The following is a 21,322-nucleotide window of genomic DNA, read 5'->3' as shown; positions in this document are numbered from 1 at the left end:
GAACAGGTCCTGTTTTCTGATCCATTCAGCTACCCTATGTCTTTTGATTGGAGCATTTAATCCATTTACATTTAAGGTTGTTATTGATATGTAGTTGTTTATTGCCATTTTATTCTTTAAATCTAATCTACAGTACTCTTTTTCTAGATTTTTTTTCTTTCCTTTGCTCTATTTACAGCATGCCCCTTAACATTTCTTGCAGAACTGGTTTAGTTGTAATGAATTACTTTAGTTTTGATTGTTTTTTTGTTTTGTTTTGTTTTTGTTTGTTTGTTTGTTTTTGGTCTGGGAAGCTTTTTATTTCTCCTTCAATTTTAAATGATAACTTTCCTGGATAAAGAAGTCCTGGTTGTAGGCTCTTGTTTTGCATTACTTTAAATATTTCTTGCCATTCCCTTTGGCCTCAAGTGTTTCTGTTGAAAAGTTGGATGTCATCCTTATGTGAGCTCCTCTGTAGGTAATTGACTGATTTTCTCTTGCAGCTTTTAGTATTCTTTCTTTATCTCTTAATTTTGGTATTTTAAATATGATGTGTCTTGGTGTAGCCCTCTTTGGCTTCCTCTTTAATGGGACTCTCTGTGCTTCTTGAACTTGTATGACTTTTTCCTTCATCAATTTAAGGAAATTTTCAGCTCTGCTTTCTTCAGTCAGGTTCTCCATCCCTTGTTCTTTCTCTTCTTCTTCAGGAACCCCTATGATGCAGATGTTGTTTCTCTTCATGTTGTCACAGAGCTCTCTTAGAGTTTCCTCAGACTTTTTGAGCCTCTTTTCTTTTTGCTACTCTGCTTCTGTGCTTTCATTTATCTTGTTCTCAAAATCACTGATTCAACCCTCTGCTTCATCCAGCCTGCTTTTAATTCCTTCTAGTGTAGTCTTCATTTCTGACATTGTATGTCATTTCTGACTGATTCTTTTTTATGATTTTATTGTCCTTTTTGATGCTTGCTGTCTCTTTATGTGGGTGCTCATTATGTCCATCCATTGTTGCTCTAAGATCTTTGAGCATTCTAAAAAGCATTATTTTAAACTCTGCATCTGGTAATTTGGTTATTTCCATCTCATTCTGTTCTATTTCTGGGGATTTCTCTTATTGAGTCATTTGGGTTGCATTTCTCTGTCTTCCCATTTTTTCTATGTATGGACTGCTCCTTTGGGTGTGCTGTTTGAATAGCTGAGGCTAGGGTTTAAGTTTTCTGCTTTTTGCTATTGGTTTTGTTGGTTCTAGATCTTCTTGGGTTGGCATCATCTGTTGTTTGTTAACTGCTATGGGCTACTTGTCATTAGCTACTGCTCCTTTTGCTGCTTGTGTGGGTGGTTTCTGTGCCTGGGTATTGTGGGGGGGGGGCAACCTGTCTAGAAGGATCAGCTTCCTCCTGCTTAGAGCTGTCAGCAGATCTGTATAAGCTGCAAGCTCTGAAAGATATATCCCACTTTTCAGTGCTCCAGGTCCTCTTGCAGCTGCCTCATCTTTCCAGAGTCCTCTGTTGAGAGATTGTAATGTGGGCCCAACTGGCCTCACCTAACCTACCCCTGCACATATTGCAAACTTATTGGGTTAGGGCAGCTGCGTTGGGACTCTGACATTAGTGGAATCCCCTACTTAAGGGGTCTCTTAGCTGTAATTCAGTACAGGGAATATGGCCCCTACTCCAGGGCCTAATCCTACAACCTCTGCTGGATACCTGAATTTTATTTCTCCCCAACAAGGTGAGCCACAGGAAAGTGAGTTCTTCTGATTTTCTTTTTCTGCTGTCTGTAATTGCTAGCTACTCACATTGCCCAGCAGGAAACTCCAGGGATTAGTGCGGGGACAGTGGGTATGGATTACTCTTGGTCCCAGTTTTCACTCTATCCAGATTTTTTTTTACATATTTCTGTGGAGTTTTGCCACAGGAGTGTGCTGGGTGTGTCCTCTGAGTTCCAAAGGTATGACCTGCCCTCGGGCTCTCTGGGGGCAGGGCATGCTCTCAGCAGTGGAGGGGGGAGGTGTAGCTCTGATCTCACCAGAAACCCAAACCCAGTCACTATCCCGCCCTCTGCTTCTTCAATTTCCAAAGGAGCCTTTCCCTTGGCTGGATATGGAAAGATTTCCAGGTGTGGGGCAGCTGCCTTTCCACAGACTGGTGTGGGACAGAAGGATCACTTCTCCCCTGTATATGTCCACTTTAGCCCTGGAGAATGACTCAGCACAGGTGTTCAGGTCCAGTCGCCTTAACCATATCTTCCCCATCTCCCACCCACCCCCCCATGCCTCCAACTCCATGCAGCTCCAGTTCTCTCAGCTCTCTCGTCCCCAAGCCCTAGGCAAGTGGCCTCGAGCAAGATTTTCTGTGCAGGCCCTTGAAGGCTGAGTTTGCTACTCTGAAAGCTGTCTCCTCTCCACAGACTGTAGCCCTGCTCTTTTCACCACTAATGCTGTATGGTTGCCTCCTCCCAACACTGGGGCTCCAAGCTGAGGCTCCGAGCCTGGGGATGAGGCCCCCCACCTCTCAGGGTCCCTCTCCCTGCAGTGGGATTCCTTCTGGGCACTACTCCACCTCTCGCTTCTAGGAGAGAGGCAGCCCCCACCGCGTCTACGCACTTCCTACTAGACTCATTGTGACTTCTTCTGTGTTCCTTAGTTATAGTAGAGTCCTCTTCATTTTGCCTAAAGTTGGTTTTTCATGATGGTTGTTCTTAAATTAAGTTGTATTCCAGTTTGGTCCAGGGAGGTGGCTGCTGCAATGTCTGCCTACTCCATGGCCATCTTGGAATCTCAAATGGATTTGATCTAGATTAAATATTTATTAAATGCTGTATGGCCAGGAGCCATGGCCACCATCACAGCCACCTGGCCCGTGCAGGTTTGCATTTGATTTGGACAGACAGTAATGAAACAACAGAGCCAAGACCTGGTGGGCCATTATCTTTAATCCTAGCTTGCACCCAGTGGACAAGAAATACACACTGTGGGAAAGCACTTCCCTTTCCATTCAGGGCTCCCAAAGCCACTGACTCATCTGAGGTTCCTAGAATCAAAGTTTTCTACCTCACCAGCCTTATTCGCCTCTGTTCCCCATCTCCTTCTCTCTGCACAAACTGGCTTCTCCTTCAGCATTCCATCATCTTGGCTACCTCTCGTATGCAATGCTAATTTCAGGAACTAAGAAGAAGAGCTCCTGGTCTGACCCATTTTATAGTGTAGAAATCAAAACCTTTAAGCCAATATACAAATAAGGAAGTCTCTGATACAAAGCCACTTATCTGAGGCATAAATGGGATTCCTCGTAAGAGTGCACCACCCCACATCATAACAGTCAAGGGTGTGGGGAAAAGCTCAGCATTGAGAAGATCTTAGTATTAAAAGGGAGGGAAAGGCCTAGTCTTAAAACTAAACCTTAGGCCAGGTGTCAGGAAACTATGGCTCGCAAGCCAGATGTGGGTCTTTTAATGACTGCATCTGGCTCACAGACAAATCTTTAATTAAAACAATAATAACATTAAAATATAAAACATTCTCATGTATTAAAATCCATTCATTTCCTACTGCTCATGTTCATGGTTGCAGGTTAGTGGAGCCAATCACAGCTGTCCTCCGGGACAACACCAAATTTTTATTGGATAATGCATAACGTACACGGGTCGTTGTATGACTTTCACGGAATTACATTTTAAAATATGTGGCATTTATGGCTCTCTCAGCCAAAAAGGTTCTTGACCCCTGCCTTAGGCTATATGGACCCTGCCTGCTTACAGCCTGTCCCCCACACCTAATGCAAAGTATAAGTGAGCAAACATATACATCATATTTGCAAACTTATTTGACCCACATTCCTCCTCTCTCACTCGCTTACAATCTAACGCACAGGTATTCCTGCACAAGGAAATTAGGCACATTACACAAATTGCAACAACAGCACAAATCAAACGTTCTCAGCAATTACAAAGGTACATTTCCACCAGTCTCTGAGCACTTTGCCAAAAGCGCAAAATGTCCTCGCACTTCTTTCTTGCCATTTGAAAAGCTTCCCAGGGCAGGAGAAGGGCCTCCAACAAAGTCACCCCCCATCCCCATCAGGGTATTTCAAATTGTCCAAAATCCGTAAGTCTATTCAACAAAAGAGCCAGTGCCCACTCCAGTCGTCGTCCAGGAATCAGTCCACACACGTGGGGCCTCATCCACCCCCCCTTATCCCTGCCATCCTGGCAGGTCTTACACTTTCCCAAGGAGGAGCACATGGCAATGGCAGTCAGCATTTCCATTTCTGCTCTGGAGAGCATGATGGCATCCACCCCTATATCCCAAAATTGCAGACCTACCAGAGGCGTAGTAGGAACTCCTTGCTACTGGGCTCTCATCTTCTGGAGACTGTAGATCACAACTCCAGCCCAATTTTCCTCATCCTCCAAAGAGGAACTGAAAATACCAGCTGCTGATGTAGGGCTTGAGCCCCGGGCCACCGCCGCCTTTTGCTCCACAGGCCTTGCAGCACTGGCCCTGGCCTCAGGGCCTCCCACTGCTACTGGCTCTCCACAATGTCCATGGCAATCTGCAACTCAGAAACCTGTGATTCCTTCTCCAGCAGCTGCTCCATTTCCAAGCAAATCTCACAAACCTGGTCAGCCTCCTCCAGTGCTAGCTCCAGCTTCAGGGTTGGCATCTTTTTCTCCCACGTTTTCTCCAGCTCCTTCCACTGCTCGGTTTGCAGGTCCCAGGCAGCCTCCTCCACAGAGCTCTCGATTTCCTCATGCATGGCTGTAAAAGTCAGCCAGCCTACAGTCCCCAAAAGGACAGCCATGGGCAACCATAGCAGCAGCCAATCCTCTACTCCACCACTCAAAGGTGGTGTTAGCTCCATACCAACCTGTGTCAAATCCTGCCACAGACTATGCCAAATGTATGTCCAGTAGCTGCAGCCACCATCACAGCCATCTGGCCCGTGCAGGTTCGCATTTGATTCAGACAGACGGTAATGAAACAATGGAGCCAAGAACTGGTGGGCCATTCTCTTTAATCCTAGCTTGTACCTGGTGGGCAAGAAATACACACAGTGGGTAAACACTTACCTTTCTATTCAGGGCTCCCAAAGCCACAAAGTCATCTGAGTTTCCTAGAATCAAAGGTTTCTACCTCACCAGCCTTATTCACCTTTGTTCCCCACCTCCTTCTCTCTGCACAAACTCTGCACAAACTGGCTTCTCCTTCAGCACTCTACCATCTTGGCTACCTCTCCTATGCAATGCTAATTTCAGGAACTGAGAGGGAGAGCTCCTGGTCTGACCCATTTTATAATGTAGAAATCAAAACCTTTAAGCCAATATACAAATAGGGAAGTCTCTGATACAAAGTCACCTTTCTGAGGCATAAATGGGATTCCTCATAAGAATGCACAACCCTACATCATGCAACAGTCAAGGGTGTGGGGAGAAACTCAGCATTAAGAAGATCTTAGTATTAAAAGGGTGGGATAAGCCTAGTCTTAAATCTAAGCCTAGGCTATAAGGACCCTGCCTGCTTACAGCCTGTTCCCCTCACCCAATGCAAACTATAAGCGAGCAAACATATACATCATATTTGCAAACTTATTTGACCTACAAATGCCCTTTGGGAAAAAGTGTTTAGTATACAATGTCTTAATAATGATCATTTAAATAACATTGTCCTATACAAATCAGTTTCTTTTTATAGTGGTGGTAGCAGTCAAACTTTCTCTCTTAAAAAAAAAAGCATCAAAGTTCAATTTATAGAGTTATCTGGTCTATACACATAAATTTTTTTTTAATTTAATTTTGCTGTGAACATCCAGAGATAGAGATTTAGGCTAGAACATCTCCACTATGTTTCTCTCTGAAATCTTATAGTTTAAGAAGATAAACCCAGCACTGCCACATGGAATTCTTTTATTCTTTACATTTTGCTTTCCTCTATTACCTTCCTTCCTGGAGGTTAATAGAAGAGACACTTTCTAGAGGATTTGAAGCACATGGCTGTGTCATACACAATGAATGAAAAAAGAACCAGAAAGAACATTTTGGCAGCAACGTTAGACAGTGGCTAAATAGACACACAGTGCCAGGTATCTCAGTTCTTATATCCTGAGCCATGAAAGGAAAAAATAGTCCTAGCAGGCACCTGTTACAGTGTAATTTTTTTTCTGTGAAGAAGATAAGCTGATATAAATACTCATTAATTATAAACTAAACAAAAATGTGTATTGAGCCATAATTATGCACACTCAGCCCATATTTACCCAACGAAATTATATAGAAAATGTTTTCTTGGAGGAGTGACGTCACGGAAATGGCGCCATGAGCAGCACGTCCGACAGCTCTCCCCTAAATCACAACAAATTTATCAACTAGAAACAGAAAAATTTATCCTCGGAGCATTCCGGAGTTCCACACAAACTGATAGCGAAAGGACTGTTATCACTTGAATCTGAGAGACGAGGGTGTGGAGGAAGCTACCGCAGGGGCATTCATTCAAGCCGCGAGGTTGTGCGCCTGTGGTGAGTCAGCCCATACTCGGGAGCCGCCGCGAGCCGCCACCGCGAGCCGCCACGAGCTGCCGCGGGCGCGCGCCCGGTCCGGTTGCAGAGCGAGCATCGCTAACGTTCCCAGCGGCCCGCGCACTGCGAGTGAGAGTCGCCAGCCACCGGTGCCCGGAGCACCCCATTCGCGCGCGTGCCCTGGGCATTCCACGCGCCCAGAGCACCCTACTGGCCCGCACACCCAGGGTGCCCCATTATCCTGCGCCTGGTGCGATCCAGCCGCCAGCGGCAGGGCGAGCGGGAAAGGCATCAGGGTGGTCTTCCCCTACTTGGGAGATTCTCTCCGTGGGCGGGGCACCTCACCCAGCCATTCAAGCTAACAATCAAGTGTAGGGGGAGGGGAGCGCGCAGGCAGCCTAAAATACCTTCGGGAGCTCAGCTGCGACCCAATCACTGAAATTAGCTTAACCCATGAAATCTGTGCACCCTCGGTTCTAATTGATAAGATCTCTCTCAGTTCAGCGACCCAAGACAAGAGGCGTGATATTTTTTAGTGCCTCTTGCTAAAGGGGCGGGGGCAACTTCTGATTGATAGAGCCTCCATATTCAGGGATAAACGCTAACAAGAAGGACTTGGCAAATAATAAGATCTATACTACACTAGTCGCAAGCAGAGACTAGTGCCTCTTCTTCCCAGCAAAAACAGGCTACAAAGTGTGGAAAGCCTGGGTTGAGAGGTCCAACTAAATGATAGGCGCTGAACAGTCACCTTGACAACAATTGACTCCCACCCCTGCCTGATTACACTGGAGGCCCTGACTACCAGAGCCTTTCCCAAAGCCTTGCACTGAGTGGGGATAGAGTGGGGATTTCCCAGCTCTTTGAGCCTCTTACTCCCCAGGCAGAAGCAGTTGCAGCCTTATAGCTGGATCACCAGGCTGCTAATTCAGAAAGGGGGGACTAGGAGAGAGAATCCAGGAAAGCAAACTCTCTCATCGTTGGACCCTGCAAACGCCAACAAGCCTTGACTACCAGTAAGATTAAAGCCCATTATAGGACATTGCCATATAATCCCATCAACTGCAAATCCCTACCTAAGTGTGACACAGGGGCAGAGCCTGGGGTACAGAGTCACCGACCAGGAAGAGGGAGAGAAAAGAAAAAGGAAGAAGTTAACCTCTCAAAATCAAGAAAAATCCACAGACTTTACAACTTGTTCCACTAATTTTTTTGTTGTTGTTGTTTGTCTCTTCTATCTTACTGCCTTTATTTCCTCCACCTCGGTCCTTCTATTCTCTACCCATCTTATGCTTCCCTTTTCTTGAACTACACTACCAATGAGTGTTACATTTTATTTCTCTTCTTCATCCTCACCCTCCTTTAAGGTTATACTCCAAAACACTTAACTCTCACTCTCTCCTCTTTTGTTTTTTTTGTTTGTTTTGCTTTATTTTGTTTTTTTTCTTTTCCTTTTTATTTCTTCCTTTGTTTTTCTCTTTTTCTTATTTTTTCCTTTCTATTTGTTTTTTCTTCTCTCATTGTACTTTCCTCCCATTTAATCCTCAATCACGAACAAATTAGTTAATTTGGGACTCAAGGCTTTTTTTGGCTTTATTTTTCTTATTTGATTTTGTTTTTATTTTTTTTTCTTGTTTGTTTATTTTTGTGGCATTTTGGGTCCTCCCAACCCAAGGTCTCCATTGTATTTAGTCTTTGCTCCACTTAATACAACAGATTTTTACTTATTATTTTTATTTTTCTCTTCTTTATTATTCTTTTTTGGTCCTTTTTTCTGGTTCCCTCTTATCCCTCTCATTATATCTCTTAGTTGACCATCACTTACAAGCAAATCATCTTATGCTTGTCTAAGATTTTCTTCCTTTTTTTTTTTTTTTTTTGCATTTAATAGGTCCCTACTCCCTTTTTTTTTTTGCCCCTTGAACTCTTCACCCCAAATCAGGCCCTCCATTATAGGCACGATATTTCCCTGAGGAGGGGAGAGGAGGGAAAGAGAAGAAAGAAAAAAGGGGGAAATAATAAATTCTTACTGTTTTTTTTGTGGGGTGTTTTACCTTTTTTTTTGTTTGTTTGTTTGTTTTTTTACTTTTTACTCTTTATTAATTCTAATTAGTGCTATCAACAAGACCACCCTCAGATGCCGATAAGAAAGAGGAAATCGAATATTATGGATACAAAAGAAAGAGAGGTAACACAAATAGATGTGGAAAAATCTATGGAGAAAAGACTTAACATATTGGAAGCCTTGGAGCTAAATGACAGAGAATTTAAAATAGAAATCTTAAAAATACTCAGAGAGATACAAGAAAACACAGAAAGGCAATATAGGGAGATCAGAAAACAACTCAATGAACACAAAGAATATATTACCAAGGAAATTGAAACTATAAAAACAAATCAAACAGAAATGAAAAACTCAATTCACGAGCTGAAAAACGAGGTAACAAGCTTAGGTAACAGAACAGCCCAGATTGAAGATAGGATTAGTGAAATAGAAGACAAACAACTTGAGGCACAACAGAGAGAAGAAGAAAGAGACTCAAAAATAATAAAAAACGAGAAAGCCCTACAAGAATTGTCTGACTCCATCAGAAAGAATAACATAAGAATAATAGGTATATCAGAGGGAGAAGAGAAAGAAAATGGAATGGAGAATATACTCAAACAAATAATAGACAAGAACTTCCCAAGCCTGTGGAAGGAACTAAAGCCTCAAATTCAAGAAGCAAACAGAACTCCGAGTTTTCTTAACCCCAACAAACCCACTCCAAGGCACATCATAATAAAGATGACACAAACCAATGACAAAGAAAAAATTCTCAAGGCAGCCAGGGAAAAGAAGAGTACAACATATAAAGGAAGGCCTATTAGATTATCATCAGATTTCTCAGCAGAAACTCTACAAGCTAGAAGAGAGTGGACCCCAATATTCAAAGCCCTGAAAGAGAGGAACTTTCAGCCAAGAATACTATACCCATCAAAGCTATCCTTCAAGTACGAAGGAGATATAAAAACATTCACAAATACAGAAAAGATGAGAGAATTTATCAGCAGAAAGCCCCCACTCCAGGAAATACTAAAGGGGGTTTTCCAACCAGATTCAAAGAACAAAAGAAAACAACACCACAAGTAACAGCTCCACCAAGAACACAATAAAACCAAACTTAAACTGTGACAACAAAGGAAAAAAAGAGGGGAGAGGTTGGAGATTAACAGTAGCAAAGGACGATGAAGTGCAGAAATACTTATAAGATAGGGTACTACAATGAATATGGTAGGTACCCTTTTCATTACTTAATGGTAACCACCCTTAAAAAAACCACCACAAAAACACTTGACTTAAAAAAGGTAGCAACAGAGGAAAGAAGTATGGAACACAAACAAACAAAAACAAATAATAGAAAAACAAAAGAGAAGAATCAAACTAGATACAAAACTAACAGAAAGCAATTTATAAAATGGCAGTAGGGAACCCACAAGTGTCAATAATTACACTAAATGTAAATGGATTAAACTTACCAATAAAAAGACACAGAGTAGCAGAATGGATTAAAAAAGAAAATCCAACTATATGCTGCCTACAAGAAACACATCTAAGCAACAAGGATAAAAACAAATTCAAAGTGAAAGGCTGGAAAACAATACTCCAAGCAAACAACACCCCAAAAAAAGCATGTGTAGCAATACTCATATCTAATAATGCTGACTACAAGACAGAAAAAGTACTCAGAGACAAAATGGTCATTTCATAATGATTAAGGGGAAGTTGAATCAAGAAGACATAACAATCCTTAATATATATGCACCAAACCAAGGAGCACCAAAATATATAAGACAGCTACTTATTGACCTTAAAACAAAAACTAACAAAAATACAATCATACTTGGTGACCTCAATACACCGCTGACGGCTCTAGATCGGTCATCCAAACAGAGAATCAATAAAGATATAGTGGCCTTAAACGAAATACTAGAACACCTGGATATGATAGACATCTACAGGACACTTCATCCCAAAGCGACAGAGTATACATTTTTCTCTAGTGTACATGGAACATTCTCAAGAATTGACCATATGTTGGGCCACAAAGACAATATCAGCAAATTTAGAAAAATTGAAATTGTACCAAGCATATTTTCTGATCATAAAGCCTTGAAACTAGAATTCAACTGCAAAAAACAGGGGGAAAAACCCACAAAAATGTGGAAACTAAACAACATACTTCTAAAAAATGAATGGGTCAAAGAAGAAATAAGCGCAGAGATCAAAAGATATATACAGACAAATGAAAATGAAAATACGACATATCAGAATCTCTGGGATGCAGCAAAAGCAGTAATAAGAGGAAAGTTCATATCACTTCAGGCCTATATGAACAAACAAGAGAGAGCCGAAGTAAATCACTTAACCTCACACCTTAAGGAACTAGAAAAAGAACAAAGACAACCCAAAACCAGCCGAAGAAAGGAGATAATAAAAATCAGAGCAGAAATAAATGAAATAGAGAACAGAAAAACTATAGAAAAAATCAATAAAACTAGGAGCTGGTTCTTTGAAAAGATCAACAAAATTGACAAACCCTTAGCAAGACTCACCAAGGAAAAAAGACACAGGACTCAAATAAATAAAATCCAAAATGAAAGAGGAGAGATCACCACAGACATCATAGATATACAAAGAATTATGGTAGAATACTATGAAAAATTACATGCCACCAAATACAACAATCTAGAAGAAATGGATAAATTCCTAGAACAATACAACCTTCCTAGACTGAGTCATGAAGAAGCAGAAAGCCTAAACAGACCAATCAGCAGGGAGGAAATAGAAAAAACTATTAAAAACCTCCCCCAAAATAAAAGTCCAGGCCCAGATAATTACACTAGTGAATTCTATCAAACATTCAAAGAAGACTTGGTTCCTATTCTACTCAAAGTCTTCCAAAAAATTGAAGAAGAAGAAATACTTCCAAACACATTTTATGAGGCCAACATAACCCTCATACCAAAACCTGGCAAGGATGGCACAAAGAAAGAAAACTACAGACCAATATCTCTAATGAATACAGATGCTAAAATACTAAACAAAATACTGGCAAACCGAATACAACAACATATTAAAAAAATAATACATCATGATCAAGTGGGATTCATCCCAGAATCTCAAGGATGGTTCAACATACGCAAAACGATTAACGTAATACACCATATCAACAAAACAAAGAACAAAAACCACATGATCTTATCAATAGATGCAGAAAAGGCTTTTGATAAAATACAACACAATTTTATGTTTAAGACTCTCAAAAAAATGGGTATAGAAGGAAAATATCTCAACATGAAAAAGGCCATATATGATAAACCATCAGCCAACATCCTATTAAACGGCATAAAACTGAGGACTTTCTACCTTAAATCAGGAACAAGACAGGGTTGTCCACTCTCTCCACTCTTATTTAACGTGGTGCTAGAAGTTCTGGCCAGAGCAATCAGACAAGACAAAGAAATAAAAGGCATCCATATCGGAAAAGAAGAAGTAAAGGTATCACTTTTTGCTGATGATATGATCCTATACATCGAAAACCCGAAGGACTCCACAAAAAGATTATTAGAAACAATAAGCCAATACAGTAAGGTCGCAGGATACAAAATTAACATACAAAAGTCCATAGCCTTTCTATATGCCAACAATGAAATATTAGAAAACGAACTCAAAAAAATAATCCCCTTCACGATTGCAACAAAAAAAATAAAATACCTAGGAATAAACATAACAAAGAATGTAAAGGACCTATATAATGAAAATTACAAAGCATTGTTAAGGGAAATCGAAAAAGATACAATGAGATGGAAAAATATTCCTTGTTCTTGGATAGGAAGAATAAATATAATCAAAATGGCCATATTACCCAAAGCAATATACAAATTTAATGCAATTCCCATCAAAATCCCTATGAGATTTTTTAAAGAAATGGAACAAAAAATCATCAGATTTATATGGAACTATAAAAAACCCCGAATAGCCAAAACAATCCTAAGGAAAAAGAATGAAGCTGGGGGCATTACAATACCTGACTTTAAACTGTATTATAGGGCCACGATAATCAAAACAGCATGGTATTGGCAGAAAAATAGACAGACCAATGGAACAGAATAGAAAGCCCAGAAATAAAACCACATATATATGGTCAAATAATCTTTGATAAAGGGGCCAACAACACACAATGGAGAAAAGAAAGCCTCTTCAACAAATGGTGTTGGGAAAACTGGAAAGCCACATGCAAAAGAATGAAACTCGACTACAGCCTGTCCCCGTGTACTAAAATTAATTCAAAATGGATCAAAGACCTAAATATAAGACCTGAAACAATAAAGTACATAGAAGAAGACATAGGTACTAAAATCATGGACCTGGGTTTTAAAGAACATTTTATGAACTTGACTCCAATGGCAAGAGAAGTGAAGGCAAAGATAAATGAATGGGACTACATCAGAATAAAAAGTTTTTGCTCAGCAAGAGAAACTGATATAAAAATAAACAGACAGCAAACTAAATGGGAAATGATATTTTCAAACAACAGCTCAGATAAGGGCCTAATATCCAAAATTTACAAAGAACTCATAAAACTCAACAACAAACAAACAAACAATCCAATAAAAAAATAGGAAGAAGACATGAACAGACACTTCTCCCAGGATGAGATACAAATGGCCAACAGATATATGAAAAGATGCTCAGCTTCATTAGTTATTAGAGAAATGCAAATCAAAACTACAATGAGATACCACCTCACTCCTGTTAGATTAGCTATTATCAACAAGACGGGTAATAGCAAATGTTGGAGAGGCTGTGGAGAAAAAGGAACCCTCATTCACTGTTGGTGGGACTGTAAAGTAGTACAACCATTATGGAGGAAAGTATGGTGGTTCCTCAAAAAACTGCAAATAGAACTACCTTATGATCCAGCAATCCCTCTACTGGGTATATACCCCAAAACCTCAGAAACATTGATACGTGAAGACACATGTAGCCCCATGTTCATTGCAGCACTGTTCACAGTGGCCAAGACATGGAAACAACCAAAAAAGCCCTTCAATAGAAGACTGGATAAAGAAGATGTGGCACATATACACTATGGAATACTACTCAGCCATAAGAAATGATGACATCAGATCATTTACAGCAAAATGGTGGGATCTTGATAACATTATAAGGAGTGAAATAAGTAAATCAGAAAAAAACAAGAACTACATGATTCCATACACTGGTGGAACATAAAAATGAGACTAAGAGACATGGACAAGAGTGTGGTGGTTACCAGGGGTGGGGGAGGGAGGACATGGGAGGGAGGGAGGGAGAGAGTTAGGGGGAGGGGGAGGGGCACAGAGAACTAGATAGAGGGTGGCGGAGGACAATCTGACTTTGGGCAAGGGGTATGCAGCATAATTTAATGACAAAATAACCTAGACATGTTTTCTTTGAATATATGTACCCTGATTTATTAATGTCATCCCATTACCATTAATAAAAATTTATTAAAAAAAAAGAAAGAAAAAAAAAAGAAAATGTTTTCTTGTAAAGTGTTTCAAGATGCAAAGACACATATGGTTTTGTTGATTTACTGCCAACAGTGAGTAGTAAAATACAAATTACTTTAAGTTTGCTTTTATTCTGGGAATGTATAGTGTAGCTATCTCATTGTTTCTGTGTGTGTATGTGTGTGTGTGTGTGTGTGTAGACAAACGACTTCACGCCCCCACATGTACCCTGTTCTGCTACAATGCATAAAGCATTTCTGTGAGACCATTGAGTGACCATGTAATTGGTTAAAAGGGGAATGATAACAATATAATCTGGAAGTTAGGTTGGTTTATATGAAAATCATCCTAGGTGAGAGGCTCTGGAATATAATAGAAGGACTATAAACTTCAGAAAAGGGAAGCACTGAGCTTGATTACAACATAGGCAGGAGCCCTTTCATCTCCAATTAAAAAAAAAATTAAAGTGGGGAGAGGGACTACTTGCCCACAGGTCTTCTTCCCAGAAAGATGTGCCTTGCATGGCTCACACCTGGCAGGCCCCTTCCACTGTGCTTGTATAGTGTAGTATCAGCCCATAATTGTACTCTATTACTTTGTTGTTGTTCATTTGTTTTTTGTTTTGTTTCATTTTTTGAATTTTTAGTTTTCCCTGAATCATCTACCAGCCTCACTGAGCAACCTGCAAGCTATCTCCCCAACTAGCATTTATTGCTCTTGACAGTTATTTGGTAACAAAATTGCATGAGCCCACTGGTATTTTCCCTGTGAGCCCTACTATTTCTAATGCACAGTTTTGTATAGTACAAGGTTTTTCAAGGATACATAACTCATTTTATAGCAGAAATACTATATACTTTATTTCAGTTTTGATACAAGCCTTCCTTAGGAAAGCGTACTATCACCTCAGTTTTCTCTAGCATTGAGATCTCTAAGTATGAAATTATATCATTTATTCATTCATTTGCTACATGTTCTTTGTGCTTCTATTATGTACTAGGTACGGTGTTCATGCTGGAGATAAAATCTGAATAAAATTAGACATGATTTCTATTCTCGTGAACTTTGTAGTTTTTAATCTCTTAATGAATATATAGGCTCCACTAAACATTGGATACAGTAACTCCAGAATGGTTGCTTTTCCTAACTGTGAAAATATCCTGGGATACTAATGAACTTAGTCAAATTTTGTACTTCTTCTGTCACATTTACCAACATATATGCCTCTAGTTTTTCATTTAATAGTGTGTCGGATGGCTTATTCTGGTTGTTTTCAAGCTCTTTCCAGGACCATCAGGTCCCAGGAAGAGGATCCAGCTGAGGGAGGACTCAAAAGGCAGGTCTCCGATAGATTGTACAGCTTTTAAGAGGAACATGTCCACCTTCTTTCGTGCTGCATTTGAAATTTTTTTTATATATTTATCTTGGGAAAGAATGGAGTAAAGGAGTTTTCTCTAATGAAAATAAAATAATAAAACTTAAATCTCACTGATTTAATCCATATGCTCTATCAAACTGGCTATATGAGCGGCAACCCTTTCAGTAACTCAGACTTAACACCTACAGAAGGGCGATACTTAGGAGGAAAGTTATAATGCTAGCACTACTAGGTATCTTTGAACCAATCTGTAAAATGAACCTATTAAGGGCATCTGGCATAAAACTCAAAGATATTGTAGGAAAATAAAGCAAATTCTCTATCAACCACATTTCTATCATGACTATAACTAAAGCTTTTAAGACTCAATGTTCTCTCTTTTTTTATGTGTATTTCTAGGGACCCCAGATGATTTTTATCGCTGCTAAAGATCTTGGACAATTATCCAAATTGAAGGTAATAAGAATTTTAGAAAGTTCTGGCTGTCTGTGAAAAGTTATGAGCTTACTACAGCTCTGCAGGAAACCATCCTCCTACCAGTAACGGTAGCTACCATGGCAGGACTAAAAGCATGTGTGTCTGTGACCTCACAATCTGCTCAGAGGGTGAATTGAATCAAGTCAAAATTGAAGGACTGAGTTTTTCTTTGGTTTTTTTTTCCCCCATGTTTTTTACATTTTACAATTGATATGGTAACTGGGCATTTTTTTTTACTTTAGGTTGTAGCATTTTGACTTTGTGTTGTAGCATTACTGCATTTGGAGTAAATTAGAGAACTTTTTTTTTTTTCATTTACAAACCTGGCTTTGAATAAAAGCAAAATGGAACATTTCATGGAAATTCAATAAAATCTAGAGAAGGCTTATAGGTAAAAAAAAAGACACACACACATAATTTGGAACATGAAACTCATCAAAGCAAGACATTAAACTTGTCAATATACTCAATGCCATTATAAAGGAGAATATCCTGACTAAATAACCCTGTCCTTTATCACTGTTTGAGATCCACAATACTTTGTAGCTGTGTTAGGCACTTGAATAGTTAGAAAAAAAAACTTGACTGGTTAAAATACATATTAATCTTCTGTGGCTGGCTTATTTCATTTATCATAACGTTCTCTGGATTTATCCATGTTATTACATATGACAGGATTTCCTTTATCTTAAAGGCCAAATGATATTTTATTCTATGTACATATCACATATTCTTTCATCCATTTATTCCTTCTTCAATGGACCGCATATAGGCCCACATTGTCCCTATAGTCAGAATGCATGTCCGGTTTCATTTTTGTGGATTAGAATATAGTGTAGCATGGAGGTGGGTGCCAGACACAGACCACCTTGGTTCCAGTTCCACCTCAGCTGCTTCCAACTATGGTGACACTAGCCCAAACATTTCACCCTCTAAATCTTCAGATGTGGTCTTTGTAAATGCAGAAACGTTTAACAATTGTTTCATAGGATTGTTGGGAGGATAAGTGAGATAATACATCTACTATCTTTGCATAGTAACTGCAAAGAGGATGCTCCTCCCACAGAAAGAGCTGTCTGCCTCCTTCCCCAGCTGGCAGCTCAGAGTTAGGTATCCTGGTGATTGTTTCTTGTGTAAAACACAGGGGGAGGATAATCCATTTGACTGTGTAATTACTTCCTGTGATGAAATAGCTGCCTTATAATTTCAAAATCCTATTTTATCACCTACATTATCGTCTTCCTTAGGGGAAAAAAAAAGCCAATAATCCATTTAGAAGATATAACTATCACCTACATTTGTTTTTACAGGACTCCAGTGATTTTGATAGTTTAAAGGAAAGGTAGATGTCACAGCCAAACTATTGTTTTGTATCTTAGATCTCTCTTTCTCTATCCCTCTTATTACCTTCCTGGGATTTCTAGTTTTTACTTTGAAAATTGGGTTTACACAGTGTTGAAGTTTCTCATAATAAAACCATGAAGGTAAAACATTGTAGTGTCTCATTACAAAAAAAGAAAGAAAGAAAAAGAGAGAGAGAGAGAGAGAGAGAGAGAGAGAGAGAGAAAGAAAGAAAGAAAGAAAGAAAGAAAGAAAGAAAGAAAGAAAGAAAGAAATGGCCCTCCCCATGCTTCTTGCATCTGTATGATATTAGTAAACAGCCTCCAACTCCCTGAGCTTCAGTCTCCTGAATGGACCATTGTATCAGCTAAAAATGTATCAGTTTCAGGTGACGAAGAGCCAGGCTAACATAAGGAAGAATTTTATTTCTACATGAATTTCTGTAGTTCTGGGATAACTCTGGTGTCCACAACTGCTTGATTAGGAACTCAAATAATGTTATAGAACCCAGTTATTATCTCTAAGCTCTGCTGTTTCCTTACTTGACATATTACAAACCCCCCTTCATGATAAGAGGAATCATCTCTGTTCCGTATCTAACATCTTTGACCTTGGAATCTTGTAGAGAGAATACTCATCTTGATGCAAGGAATTCCAGCAAAGTTCACGGGCACATCATCAGCTCTGACGGAGTGTTATCATCATTCCCAAGCCAACCACTGTGGCCTGAGGAGTGACATATGCCCATTTAGCTTAACTCACATGCTCACTCCTGAGCTGAGGATACAATCAGACCTGTTCAAATCTTATAAAACTCTGAGTTTTAGAAGATGGGAACTGGCTCCCCAGAAGGATGCATACTAGGTGGGAAAAATCAAAGTCCACCAAAAACATAGACTAGGTTCCTTTGCAGATCCCAAATTTCATCAGTTCAATAAATTCTCTTTTGATTATAATGATCTAAGAGCAAATTGTGAATAAATGTCATAAAAAGGAAATTTCATTAACACTGAAATAATCTGAAGTACTAAAAACAGAATCTGGCTCTCCACGGGTGATAAAAAATAACTGAGTTCTGTATCATATTGTTCTATTATTCATTCTTGATTTTATAAATTTTTAAATTATAAGTTCATTTAATTATTATTTGGATTACAGAACAACAAAGCATCTGTAATCATATGCAAAAGTTTTAAAGTTAGCCTTAATAAAGAACTTGATATTTTCCCTTATTTTACTAAAATGTCACTACCAAATATTTTTTAGTCCATGGGCCTATAATTAGTTGGAAAGCAGAATTGTCTACCAGGAAAGTGCTATTTAAAATTACTGTACTGATGGATAAAATTATAAATCCTATATATTAACAAATAACAACCTTACTTAAAAGAACACAGGATCAAGGAAAACGGAACAATGAGGGAACTACAATTTTGAATGGATTCATAAAGCACATATTTGTTCAGAATTTTGATATATATTTATTATGTCATGTTTCTGGAACTTCATAGTGTATATTATGTACACCCAACTTTTAGTATTTAATGGTATCAGATTTGTCATAATTTTTTAAGTGAATATATCTTATGGACAGCAGATACAATATCAAACCAATTAATAAAAATATATCTGGGACTATGATTTACTGCAAGCAAGCAGTAACTTATTGGGCAATAACTCATTGCCAGCCTCTTTCAGAGATTCCTTTATTTGAATGAGCTATTGTTTAACCCCAGAAAATTATTTCTAGCAAAAATTATATTTTTCTACAGCACCACATATATTATTTATCAGCATCTATTAAAAAAAAATACAAGGCCTGGCCTGTGGTGGCACAGTGGATAAAGCATTGATCTGGAATGCTGAGGTCACCAATTTAAAACCTTGGGCTTGCCCGGTCAAGGCACATATGGGAGTTGATGCTTCCTGCTCCTCGCCACCCCCCTTTTCTCTCTCTCTCTCTCTCTCTCTCTCTGTCTTGCTTTCTCTCTCTTCCAAAAATGGATAAAGTCTTTAAAAAAATGTGACCACATTGTAAACCTAGTCAAGGCTGATGAAGCCAGAGATTTATTTAATGTAAAATATTTGTATTTACTTGCCCTAAGCATTTCTCCCTGCAATTCAGGAAACATTCCTTATTACTCTTTGAGTCTCAATGGTTATTTAATATTTATGTTTAAAAAATATTAAATGAATTTATATGTTTGAGTTGAAATCCCTATATTAGAAAGACACAGCAGGGCGTTGATGTGTATACCATGGATCTGTGAGGTATTATACTGTGGTTTCAACAATATTCAGAGGAGCGTGATTCTATTTAAGCACATTGAATTTTACAAGATAAGCTAAAAGAAATACAATCCAATTATACCAAAAATATATAGCATGGCTAGCAGGTGGTAATTGCTAAAATGGGCACTGGCAGGCTGCAGAAGTAAGACACAGAAACCACCTTCCGGAAGTCATAGCATCTACTAAATAACCACATAAGGGTTAGGACTGGAAGAGGAGCCACTAACTGTGACTGCACAATGTGTGAACAGCACAGAGTGCCTGGCTAAGGTAACAAACAATCTTCAAAATAAATCCCGTGCTCCACTTGCCAAGCCACATGTGCTGATGTGGAGCTGTGTCCCATAGAAAGCGAGACGCCCTCTATTACTGACCAAACGCACTGATCCATTCATCAAGCCATGCATTGTCAGACCGGTGTCCACCCACACGGGCTTTTCCTCTAACTCGCACAAAGGCACTTATAGAAGTAGAATTTTAGGGCAAAAGTCTTTTATTGTTGAACAATGTATCTCAGTCCCCTGGAATAGTACTGGCACATAATGAGCACTCAATAAATATGTGTTGGGTCTTTTTGACTAGAGTACTGGCAGCCTGGGGAAGATTGTATTAATTTGGGAGATTGGGAATTTTTTAAATGTTTATTGTAGACAAATTTCTATTTCCTTTATTATTGTCTTCAATTTTCTACCATCATTTCCCTAAAGAAGTTTTGAATGATGGGTTGAGACAATGCACATTGAACAATAAGAAAAATCCATTGTAAAATATTGAAATCGGTTCTAATATATTGAAAAATGATTTTAAAATATTGAAACTACCTAGACCTAAATTCAGTTAACTCTTTTCTAGTAATGACTAAGCATTAAGGGGCTCCAGGAAAGAATACATTGGAGGCATTATATTTAAAGCACCCACTACCAGTAGTAATTGAGAGAGACTAAAATCACCTCTGCAATCCCTTTCGTAACTGACCTCCTTTAGTGTAAAATAATATAAAGCAAAGAATTAAGGGGAAAAATCTCATTTTTCAGATTTCTTTCTTTTATTCTTACATTAAGTTGTATAAGTGGGGGGGGGGAGCCACATATGAATTCAAGTATTACTCTTTAAGTAAACATTTAGCATTTCTTTTGGCAAAATGGATATTTATTAAATATATGACAAAATAATCATCTGAAGTGTTGATAGGAAGAAGAAATTACAAATAGAAATGTTTGCATATAAGGATTATACAGATTTTGTTTAAAAATAGTTGTTAAATTAATGAACTGGTTATTTTATAAGCAATTAACCTGTTTACCAGGAGCACATGATTCGAGAGGATGCCAAGGGTCTGACGCTGAGACATTGCACCATAATGGAAGTGGTCCTGGCTACCATCAAGGTAAGGTTACAGTGCCTCTGAATACGCATCCAGCATTCCCCCTATACCCCCGGGGAAAGGTAGCCCAGATGTGTATCTATAAAGCTGTGCCATCTATAGCACAGTGTATAGATGCATTCCTGATGTGTGTCAGATTCATCCCAGACCATCTTATTATTATCCACATTACTCTGCCCTTTTACTTGCCTCCTCTGTCTATCTTCTAGGAAACGTGTGTGAACCCTGTGTTGTAACATGTGTTTTCAGAGAAAGACATGTACTATCCCCAAAGCCCAGTGAAAGGATGTATCAGGGGATTTGAGGTTAACAGAATTTATTTTATGTAGGTTGAAATGGTTTTTAAAAGATTGATCTTTTCCTTTCTCTTAGAACAATAATTTTCCACTCAAAACTCAAAGACATTGTGTTATGTGCATCAAT

At 39.0% G+C, this 21,322-nt stretch overlaps 1 protein-coding gene across 1 annotated transcript in view; it reads left to right on the top strand.

The window, feature by feature from the left end:
- The window catches only part of UNC13C (unc-13 homolog C), a 665,319-nt gene that overhangs the window by 547,435 nt on the left and 96,562 nt on the right, over positions 1 to 21,322 (top strand). The window contains exons 27-28 of the mRNA XM_066276244.1: positions 15,805 to 15,861; positions 20,822 to 20,902. Coding sequence (XP_066132341.1) covers positions 15,805 to 15,861; positions 20,822 to 20,902 — 138 coding nt within the window. The remainder of the gene's footprint in view (positions 1 to 15,804; positions 15,862 to 20,821; positions 20,903 to 21,322) is intronic.

This window comes from Saccopteryx bilineata, chromosome 4 (assembly GCF_036850765.1).
Source record: "Saccopteryx bilineata isolate mSacBil1 chromosome 4, mSacBil1_pri_phased_curated, whole genome shotgun sequence".
NCBI lineage: Eukaryota > Metazoa > Chordata > Mammalia > Chiroptera > Emballonuridae > Saccopteryx > Saccopteryx bilineata.
This window is presented reverse-complemented; position numbering and strand designations above follow the sequence as displayed.